The sequence below is a fragment of the Ciona robusta genome, chromosome 1 (assembly GCF_009617815.1).
Source record: "Ciona robusta chromosome 1, ASM961781v2".
NCBI lineage: Eukaryota > Metazoa > Chordata > Ascidiacea > Phlebobranchia > Cionidae > Ciona > Ciona robusta.
The window spans coordinates 11,105,459-11,116,986 of NC_143235.1; the positions used below are offsets into that span (position 1 = coordinate 11,105,459).

Here is an 11,528-nt window from a genome sequence, read left to right on the forward strand (position 1 = left end):
TATTACAATATGTCGACAGATGGCGCTGTTTAAAATTAATAACATTTTTGTCGGGCGTAAAGTTTAATTTCTTGCTTAAATAATTTGGTTTCTTGTTCAAATTGGTTAATGAACTAAACAGTGTGGGTCGCCTGTAAATTTTATTAATAGGTATGCAAGGCAAAAGTTTTCATTCCAATTGTAATAGTAATACAGTATATATAATAATTCGGCACTCAAAAGAATAATAGAAAAAGCATAAATGTAACGACAAATAAGTCAACGGCATTCGAAATGTATTCTCGCTAATGGTGATTCAGGATATGCTTGTCTTTAAACCGAACGGTTAATACATTACGCAATATATTTACGTACACTTCGCTCCAGGATACTCTGGAGGCGAAACCCCTAAATTAATGCTACTGTCACATCTGCAGTTAGTGCTGCCTTGGCAAAATTCTTTCCAAAACCCGTTCGTCGATGGTTGTTTTGGGCAATACTGAGTACAGCGTGCTGTGCATGTCGCATATCCGCCGTTGCATTCACCACATGTGGATGTGGATGGATCTAAACCTTGGCAGTAACTCGTGGGACTACATCTCTTTTCGCAAGTCTCTGAAGGTGATGAAATATATTTAGTCATAGGTATAAAATAGAATACTTTGTATTGTTTTGAGTATATGACCCCATAATTCTAGTTTACTGTAGAAAGCTACATTCTTCCTATTTATATTCCAATATGGTAATTAACAGCAAATAACTGTGTCAACAAAAGCCTACTCACAACTTACGTACCGGCTAAAACAGGTCCAACATTAGACGAAAAGGCTGATAAAGGCGCACTACCCTTGGGAGAATACCGCACAATAATGTATGTATCTATCCCCACTGTAGCTCGACCGCATCCGATCTTTGTTGTGCTTCTCCAGATCATATGCGTAAACTCACCTAAAAGTGAAACAAAATGTGAGTGTGTTTTTTAATCTAAAATTTTGTCACTATAGGAAAAAACCCTGTATATATTTTGTTCACCGACGATGTGCACCTGATTTACCTAAGACGTGTTTTGTGTCTCCAAGCTGGTAGATTCGAAAAGGTTTTTCATTGACTTATAGAAACCCGAAACCCGAAACCCGAAGAAACCGTATATTTTACGGTATGATGTTGCAACGAATACGCATAGATTACAATGTTATATAAAGTTTCTCACCAGTTATATCGGGCTGACCAGGTGTTGCAAAATTATATAAGAAATACTTGGCGTACCACGACATGACCGCATCAGCAGCGGTGCCTACCATCGTTGGAATTGAAAGCCAATATAAATTTTCGCCGTATCCATCTGTGTTAAATTTGTCAGATTATAAATTTTTGAGTATTCCAACATTTTTACAACCGAGAACCTCTGCTGTTGCACCGTATATAGGTCCTGGTCCATGTCAAACATGGTTTACACACACAGGGTTAACATATACATGGTAACTCGTAAGCTGGCACGAGGTGTATTAACACCCGTGTTATAAAGACTGTCTTTTTCCGGCCACGCGAGGATAAAGTAAGTTACATTCATTCCTTCATCGTAATATTTCTGGCTGATATATTGTTAAATGCTATAGGTATCTAATAGATCATGTCTATTGCGAAAGACGAAATTTTTGTTAAATCTAAATTTTACATCTTACTTGAATATTTATGAAACTTATTATTTAGTCACCACGTAAATGTCGCGAACAAACTAGTAAACAGTTTTTGTTGCATAGTATACAACCTATACAACATCACGTTAGAAATCTCAGATTAAGCCCAAAGCCCTTTGGTGCTCTGTCAAATAATATGTTTAGCGTCACCATAATAAGATTTAATGATATAGCTGCATTATTACACCCCATATTTGTACGCGTTTAAAATACCTTGATTTGATAATACTCGTTGGCCTATTGAGGCAAGGTGATTTGCATAAGATTGTGCTTCTGATTCAAGTGTGGTGTCAATCGTAACAGCTGGGCTACCGTGTAAGCAGCGGTAATAGTTGTGTATGTTTAAGCAGTTTTGTGTAAACGACGATCCAACTGTTGGCCAATGGCAGACTGCAAAGGATAGTTTAAAAAGTTAAAATTTACAGCAGATTGATAAAATTTACAGCAGATTTACCTGGAGTAACCGCTGGTGTTGTAGGTGCTGGTGTTGTAGGGGCGGGTGTTGTAGGTGCTGGTGTTGTAGGTGCTTGTGTTGTAGGTGCTGGTGTTGTAGGTGCGGGTGTTGTAGGTGCGGGTGTTGTAGGTGCTGGTGTTGTAGGTGCTTGTGTTGTAGGTGCCGGTGTTGTAGGTGCGGGTGTTGTAGGTGCTTGTGTTGTAGGTGCTTGTGTTGTAGGTGCTTGTGTTGTAGGTGCTTGTGTTGTAGGTGCTTGTGTTGTAGGTGCGGGTGTTGTAGGGGCTTGTGTTGTAGGGGCTTGTGTTGTAGGTGCGGGTGTTGTAGGGGCTGGCGTTGTAGGGGCTTGTGTTGTAGGTGCTTGTGCTGTAGGTGCTGGTGTTGTAGGTGCTTGTGTTGTAGGTGCTTGTGTTGTAGGTGCTTGTGTTGTAGGTGCTTGTGTTGTAGGTGCTTGTGTTGTAGGGGCTTGTGTTGTAGGTGCTGGTGTTGTAGGTGCGGGTGTTGTAGGTGCTTGTGTTGTAGGGGCGAGTGTTGTAGGTGCGGGTGTTGTAGGTGCGGGTGTTGTAGGTGCTGGTGTTGTAGGGGCTGGCGTTGTAGGGGCTTGTGTTGTAGGTGCGGGTGTTGTAGGTGCGGGTGTTGTAGGTGCAGGTGTTGTAGGTGCGGGTGTTGTAGGTGCGGGTGTTGTAGGGGCGGGTGTTGTAGGTGCGGGTGTTGTAGGTGCGGGTGTTGTAGGTGCTGGTGTTGTAGGTGCTGGTGTTGTAGGTGCGGGTGTTGTAGGTGCGGGTGTTGTAGGGGCGGGTGTTGTAGCTTTTGGTGTTGTAGCTTTTTGCGTTGTAGCTTCTGGCGTTGTAGCTTTTGGCGTTGAAGCATTTGGTGTTGTAACTTTTGGCGTTGTAGCTTTTGGCGTTGTAGCCGCTAGTGTTGTTGTAGTCCTTGGAGTTATAGGTCTATATGGCTGTCCAATTGTAAACGGGCACTCCACACTTGGAATCGTCGTTGTTGGTACGTACCGAGGACATGCATTACAAAACCTTCTGCACGCCTTTTTAACGTAAAGGAACTTACACATCGACCTACCGTAACTCTCGCAGCTGGTCAACTCGTTCCTACATTCTGTAAATATTTTTATAGAGTTTTAGGCTGAGAGTTGCCGCAGATTTGAGGGCAATAGAAACAACATACCAGGGGGATTATTTGGGACGCAGAAACCACACGACGACCTGCAATTGACTTGGTAATAGTCCCCGGCACACATGAAGTCATAAGACAATAGGCATATGATAGGATGATAATCCACGCAACCTGTTGATAAAGTTTATTATATTTTAAATTTTCAATATTGAAGAGTGCGGAACTGGATTAAAAAACGATAGTGTAAAATTCCTATACGTACACGAACCTTATATCGAAAAAACTAACTGCGCATTTTGCGAGAATTCAAGTTCAAAGTTAGGCATTCAAAATTATAAAAGTTAAAAAAAATGTTGAAATTTATCTTGACCTGACTTTGGTGGTATCGTCGTGGTTGAGGTTGAGGGAGGGGTTGGTGGTGGTGGTCGTGGAGTTGTTATTTCCGGTGTCGTTGCCGGTACAGTTGTCATTGCTGATATATAGCAAAGTATTTATCAGCATAGGTTGCATTTTTTATTATATATTTTAAGGTGGGGAAAGACGAGACACCGGAAGCACATATTATCAAAATATCCTGATCGCGTTTTAAAAATATAAGAACGGTCTATTTTTGGAATCGTGAGAATATGGTTTTATAATTCTCTGAACGTTCTTTGTTTAATATACAAATAGGTTGAGAAAATAGAATAAAAAGGTCCCATCTTCCCCCACACTACTACATATAAATGACGTAGTGCACCACATCCAACCAACCCATTAAAACACTTTCTGCTTCATTTCTGATGGGTGTTAAACCGACGTAGTAATTTAGCCGATGCAGGTCGATACTTATATAACTGTATCGTCTGTATGGTAGGGTGGGGAAAACGGGACACTTTTAACTTTTCACTCTCTTTTCTCGACTGGGACACTGGGACTTTTATATTCACTTTCTCGACTCATTAAGTAGTCAACCAAGAACATTTAAAGAATAATAAAACTGTATCCTTACGACTCCAATTGACCGTTGTAAATTGTTTAAAACATGATTAAGTTATTTGGATATTGTGTGCAAAAGGTGTTCCCCATTCCCCCACCCTACTACATTATCCTGTCAAAGATATATAGCTAATTATTTCATACATACCTGCCGTGGTATCTGAGGGACATAGCCTACAAGCTCGTCTGCAGTTAGAGACGTAGAACTGATTAGTTGCACAATCAGTAGGTGTCGCCAACGAGCACAGTGGGTTCACATCCCTGCATTCTAATTAAAAAACGTACATCGTGTTTTTTTTCTTATTTTTTTGCAGCATGAATATTGAATAAGGTTCATCATACCTTGCGCTTCGACGATGTATGAAAATAAAAAACACGATAGCAAAGCAATTGCAACGCGAAGGTTATAGGTTGCACTTTTCATCATTTGGCAGAAATCTAAATCTAATCTCAAACAACCTATACCTTTAAAAATGTCTTCAATATAATATGACAATTGAATAGAACTACATTAGGTAACTATTAATACTATCTTCAATACAATGCTATTCGAGTACAGTATACGGCGGATGAATTCGTAGCTTGTTATTGCCATCGTTTGCTCTATTCAACTGTCAATTCCGTGGTTTCTATTGTTTAACGCTGAGATGCAGTATTGAATGCAGCGTAAACCTAGCTGAATATAGAAGAGCTCAATACTAAACCTAAGTTACCAAGACGAGCGTATATGAGCTGCAAAAGAATAAATGAATCATACAGGAAACTTTGAGAACAGTCTTACATTGCCTTGCTTCTGTTATGTTGTTGTATCTATGTAATGTCCTCTTACGAACAGTTATATTCCGAGTCGCTTGATGCACAAGTCGCATAAAAGTAAAAACACCATGTACGTATTGTTTAATGCTATCATGCTGTTTTGACAACGCACAGGGGGTGTATACAAACACATAGGTTTGTGTATATCACTATATTTGTGTATCACTATATAGGTAAATACACAAGTTTGTGTATCACCATACAAAGTTGCATGAATATACAAGATATACACAATTAAGTTCCTTTTGTAATAAATGGGATAAAATGAACACTTGGTATAACGGATACTGACGTTATTTAAACTATTACAACAACATCTTGAAAATAGCTTTGGTTTCATCGCGTTTTATATTTAATAGGTTGCTACACAACCATGTTAAAAGTCCCAGACAAGCAGAGCGCGGTTTTCTGATAGCTCTTGAAACATTGTGGAGTGTTATTCGTTTCGTACCGGTTTAAGTATAACCTTTTTACTTTAGTTGTTAATTGCCGTCAAAGTGTGAGCGTATATAGAATTCGTATTTAAGCGTTGTTCACGTCGTTTAAAAAGGAAGATTTTTACGTAAATTCAGAAAATGTGCGATGCCTATAATTATAAAGTTTTGTGTAAGTTCACAGGGGTAAAAATATAGGCTACTCATATTGCACTGACATAAGGGTTGATATAGATACGATTGTGTATCAGGAACTATGGCTCGGTGGGTATACTGACAAAGGGTCCTATAGGTTCCCTTTTTGTAAAAAAAACGATGTAACTTTTTTAGGCTTATACGGGTGCATGAAGTTATAGTTTAAATGTTGAAACCTATTACGGCAACAAATGTTTTAATTATCCTTACATTCTTAAAAACTATACAATTTATGGATTTGAGATTAATAGGTTGGGATAAGATGGAACGTGTTTTCCTTCTCGTTTCTCGTTAAATTTGGTAGTAGCCTATAAGCAAAGAATATTTACCAAGTTATATAACCGTATATTCCCTTCACTCTCAAAGCGCGTTTTTAATTGTTTAAAACACGACCAGAAACAGAAAATATAGTATTCAGCTCTAACGGTATCCCATCTTACCCCAAAGTATACTGTACTCATATTGTATACAGGCATACGGGTCCAGGCATATTTATACAGGCATATTGTATACAGGCATATATTGTATACAGGCATATATTGTATACAGGCATATAGAAAAGATTGTTACTATACTATATGGCCCGGCCGGTGGAAATAAAGGGTCCTACAGGTTCCTCTAGGAACCTGTACAACTTTTTGGCTTTATTAGTGTATGTGTTAAACCAACTGTGGAAATGTTGGGGGCGTCTTTATAGTTCCGTATTGATGTATTGCTATAATCCCGATATCTGTTCCTTGTACAATGTTCCGAGTATTGAGAATTTAGCCTTGCTGTACAGTTGTACACGTCCTTAAAAAGCTTTGAGTGTTATAATAACAAAGAGTTTTTACTTTGCGCACGAATAATAAGTGTTTATTGTGCCGCTACTACGACAATGATCGCGTTATGTCGTCACAGTCTAACGTCTTCGCGATTTACCGCGTTACCCAAACAGCGCGCTCTATTGGGAAGTCCAGCAACCTGAAGACACGCGAGAACCGTGGAATGCGCCTGCACAATGAAGAGATGTTTATACACAACATTAACTGCATTGTACGTAGAGCTTATATAGTAAATGTACAGATATCAAATGTGCTTTACTTTATAACGAACAAGTATAACATTGTAAAGCAGTTCCACCTTTTATTCTTTGCTTGTTCCTGTCGTGTTAAACAGAGAAAATCTTTTCATGGCATCACACAGCTGTGAACAGTAGCTGGAATAGTCAACCAAGCTAAGGTCTAGAGCCAGTGTGGTTATATTCGTACGTATCTATTTGTACTAAGAGTTTGTTTACCAAGTGGCTGAAGTGTTACTTTTTAAAAATGGCCAACAAAATCGGCGCCATGTTGTTGGATTACAATAGGTAATAAGTTAATCGTTAACTAGAGTGTCGGTAAAACAGCAAGGCGTTGTATAATAAGACTTAATATTTGTGTGCCGGTATAAAATGACGTAATAGTTCTCTCATTGTTAGTTAGTTTGTTCTTTTGTTGGCGTTGGTTAAAATTGTCCTATGATTACAATATATATGTAATCATGCATATCAGTTGTCTAAAAATTAAGTTATGTTATAGTTTAGTATGGCTTATGTACTATGGTTACAGTTTTATTATGTATTAAATCGAAATGGCACTGTACAGTACCCACTGTGCCAGGTGAATTGGAGTTTTTACCACCTGGATAGTTTTATATATTTGACATTGAAAAATTGTTTGCAAAATATCGAGTAACGAAATTTCTTCATTGAGTTATATTACTTTATGTTGTTTTAAAATAATAGTAGCTAAGAAAAACTTATGAGGTAAAAGAACGCAGCCATAGTACGTATACGTACCCAACTTCAGTTAAGTTTTCGGTAATGTGCATTAATGTAACGGAAGCTTTTGTCGTGGCGGCAGCAGCTTAATCCAGTAACACATGATGACAAACAGGCTACAACAAGCATGTCCATTGATTTTGCGTTAAGCATTAGAACAGCAAGACATACGTTCACTTGCGCACCAATCGCTCACTGCGTCTTCTGATCGATTTTGAGACCTGGTGACGTCACGAGACGTGTATGAATTATTCAGCGATATATGCAGGCACAGGCAGGCGAAGGCTTTACAGTAAACTTGAGTCAATTGTTTCGCTATACCGCTCTTTATGCAGGGTATATTTGTGCAAGCTTATTGGGAAAGGTAGAAAGTTGGAGACGAGTCTGTATCTTGGTAACTGACTTATTTTGGTACGTAGAGAGTTTATACCTTGGTAACTCTGTACAATGACAATGGTTTGAAATTAAAAATACCATGTACGTTCATTGAGATGTAGAAGGGATACCTTTAATTCATATAGATGTATTTTCTGCTTCTATGAATTGTAAACACAATATTGCCTCGGTCAATATTAGGTCTCGGTCATAGTGAACGTGAGTGTTTCCCGCGTATAATTCAACGATCGAGCAGTTTGAATTTAGTTCGACAAATGCTCAACCTTGCAACCGCCTATCATTCTAATCACAAGTGTTTCTTCCTTCTCGGTTTCGTATTCAGCGAACACCTGTACTCAAAGGCAGCACTTATGCGATCATCGCTCTTATAAAAACATATCGGCTAATATCCCAAAGCGTTTTAAAACATGGAATTGCCACTCGCTCGCCTAAGTAAGTGCGTATTATCGCATAGGATTAAGCTAATGCAAAACGCGTGCAAAAGCGCCAAATCCGAAGACCATCAGCTGTTTACAGAAAGTAAAATGTGCTAACAAGTCAGTCCTGTGTGGTGGTGCGAATAAATTCGACCCCAGACGTTTTATTGCAGTCAACGCAGTGTGTGTAATGTCTGATCAATTTCTATCGATTTGCGCCGGCCGTTCATAGCAGAGTACAATGTACAGTAGTTTGAACGCCTATGTTTGCAGTGTAAATACGTATAAGGCGGCTCCTAGCCAATAGAAGAAATTGAATCGTAACGTAATGTGTAGTTTTTACCAGAACAACTGTTAATTACAACAGATAGACGAATATGGCGGTGAAATGAAACGTGTTATTAAACTACCGATCACTTAGAAATCTAACCACCCGGCATCGACTTTAACGTATTCGGCATGTACCCTATCTCTTTATTCAAGTGCACATGCCTTGTAAAGTGCGTGCTTTTTGTAGGAAGGTTAATTTAATGTTAACCTTATTGTTAGGCAAGAAACATATAGTAGGGTGGGGTAAGACGGAACACCTTTAGCACATAATAACCAATTATCCTTATCGTGTTTAAAACAAATAACAACGGTATATGTGAGTCGTCAATATTGTTCTATAAATCTTAAATGTTCTTTGTTTTCCATCAAATGGGTCGAGAAAGCAGAACGAAAAGGTGTCCCCTCTGCTTCCAACACCGTACTATATATATACCAAATAGATATTTTGAAATACAAAAGCGACGTAGGAACTAATAACGATAACGAGAAATGTGTATTTTCTGTATAAATAGACAGAGAATGGTCTTAGCATGTAATAACATTATTATTTTTGGCTTCTGATCCTAATTTTAGGTGCTGACAGTAACTGAACCATTACATTTACTATTACGTGATGTTTAGGTATAGTAGGGTAGGGAAATATGGGACACCTGTTCAATCTATTTTCCCGTCCCATTTGGTAGCAAACAAAGAACATTCAAAAAGTTATGAAATCGTATCCTTACGACTTCCATAAATGGTTGTTAATTGTTTAAAACACGATCCGGATACTTGGATATTATGTGCTAAATGTGTCCCATTTTACCCCGAAGATATTTAATTTCTGTTCCCTTTTTTCTATTGAACAAATATTGTCGGTAATGTTTATTCGCTTTTCGCAATGGGGAATTACGCCCGGACATCGGTTCCGCTTTACGCCTGTTATTTTCGTTGTGGCGATTATGTCACAGTCGGCTTGTTCTGTGTGACTCCGCTTGGCGTCTGTGTTGTTCTCCATTAATTAACGACTCGCTACCATTTTCTCTTGAGCGTAAACCTTGTGTAAGAGCCAGCTGTCACTTAGGTTACTTTTATATTTATGCGGCAATGTAGCAGCGTTTGTAGGTGAAAAGTTTTACGTAGGATTTCGTGTTTAAGTTGTTTAGGTTACGTTAATACTGCTAAAGTACGCCTAAAAATCGAACATTAATACTATACTAGAATGACTTAGTGAGGTATAGTTTCTCTGAGCAAACAGCGTTCTGTTTTAAGTTTTACCTGTTTAATTTTCTATTATTATACAGTAGGGTGGGGGAAGATGGGACACCTTTTAACTCTGTTTTCTCGTCCCATTTAGCAGTTAACAATGAACAACCAAACATTTATAAATCTACATTTTCACGGCTCCCATAGACCGTTGTTAATTGTTTAAAATACGATCAGGATATCTGGATATTATGTGCTAAAGATGTCCCATCTTCCCCCTACCCTACTATACTATACCTTCAGGATTATTGTACTGAACTTCTAGATGTTATTACAGCACGCAGAAATGTAATAAAAGAAAAAGAAAAAAAAACTTATACCACGCTAAAGTTTACTTAGTAAAACGTTCGATTTGTTATCCATCGACTTACATAACCCCAATGTAAAATTCGTCGCTGCTTCCGAGAATCAGAATCGATTTTCCCATGTTTCTTCCGATTGAAATCGATACAAGAACTTGGAGACGGCGATCGAAGGAATGTTAAAATGCCGTTTAAATGCAGGTCCACCTTAATAGGTGAAAACTATAGTATAGTATGTCGCTTTTTAGGTCGAGACTTGAAATTAGCTGTTAAGTTGTGATTTATGCGCCAAGATGTAACAGAGTACAGGCCAACACAATGCGACACTGTGAGATAAGGAAGGTCTTAACTTTGCTGGCTCAGCAGTCGGCAATATCTTTTGCGATTTAATTTAATTAAGTTATTTTACAGTCGGAAAACTTTTAAAATGTGGTTTACTTATTTTCGCTTTAAAAAATAACTTCTAATATAAAGTTATGGCTAAAAACACCACTTGCAGTTTTTGTTATAAAAGCAAATGTTAATTATCTATACGGAAGTTGTGAAAATGCAGAACCGTTGATAATGGTTATATTTCATTTATTTGTAACTCTATTGATGCTTGTAAACCGAGCGGAACTATAATAAAATGGTTTATTAGCACGTTCAATTTAACAATGGTTGTCAAAGGTAATTTTAACAAAATCAAACAATGTTTAGTTGGACAGATGTTGTTTGCAATCGTATTATTTGCGTCCGAATATGCGTTGCTTAAAATCTCCCTTGAGAATTAAATCAGGTTCTATAAATCTGAAGTAAATCAAACGTCTTGTAAATTTTGGACAGATGTTCGATATAAGAGTTAAACCCTAAAAGCTATTTTTATGCCTGAATAGGTTAATAGATGTTTTTAAATCGACATATAGGGTGTATGGATACGCCGATGATCCAAATCGATAGTGTGCTTGTGAAGTCTGAGCAGGCTTTACATTAGGGTGTATAATATCCCACATTTGGTCATTTTAAGAAGATTCCTCTATCGTAAATATTCCGTGTTTTATTTTTCGATATTCTAAAACGGATAAATTATTCATTTTAACTGACTGGCCGTCTAATCAATATTACATAAAACCTCCTCGCCTACTGGGAATTGAATACAAACCAATCTTTTTTCAACGATATTTGTACGGATAAATGGTAGACTCAGAAAAAGGATAAAGCAGCTACAATATAAAGGGGTCTTGTAATGCGGGTGCCAAATTTAGCAGCAGTAACAGGACATACTATACAGCTGCTGGTGTTTAGATGACACAGCACTATTTTGTAATATTCGTTTATAACCCTTTTCCACACTTCATTTTTGCCAACTTTTACTCAC

The 11,528-nt window shown here is 38.0% G+C and overlaps 1 protein-coding gene across 1 annotated transcript; it reads right to left on the minus strand.

Annotated features, from left to right (window-relative positions):
* Positions 1 to 123: 123 nt before the first annotated feature.
* LOC149743126 (uncharacterized) lies at positions 124 to 4,734 on the minus strand. The gene is made up of 9 exons (XM_089882661.1): positions 4,579 to 4,734; positions 4,385 to 4,504; positions 3,629 to 3,730; positions 3,310 to 3,429; positions 2,131 to 3,240; positions 1,890 to 2,066; positions 1,190 to 1,321; positions 775 to 927; positions 124 to 594 (listed from the first exon to the last, which is right to left on the minus strand). Exons 1-9 carry the CDS (start codon positions 4,661 to 4,663, stop codon positions 347 to 349), a joined length of 2,247 nt encoding a protein of 748 aa, XP_089738787.1. The 5' UTR covers positions 4,664 to 4,734; the 3' UTR covers positions 124 to 346.
* Between the last annotated feature and the right edge of the window lie 6,794 nt (positions 4,735 to 11,528).

Excerpts from the sequence above, each read along its gene's own strand:
- LOC149743126 (XM_089882661.1), bottom strand. The coding sequence starts at position 4,663 with ATGATGAAAAGTGCAACCTATAACCTTCGCGTTGCAATTGCTTTGCTA. Across the intron at positions 4,505-4,578 it reads ATACATCGTCGAAGCGCAAG|AATGCAGGGATGTGAACCCA; the intron begins GTATGATGAACC and ends TTTTTTAATTAG. Across the intron at positions 3,241-3,309 it reads CGTCCCAAATAATCCCCCTG|AATGTAGGAACGAGTTGACC; the intron begins GTATGTTGTTTC and ends AAATATTTACAG.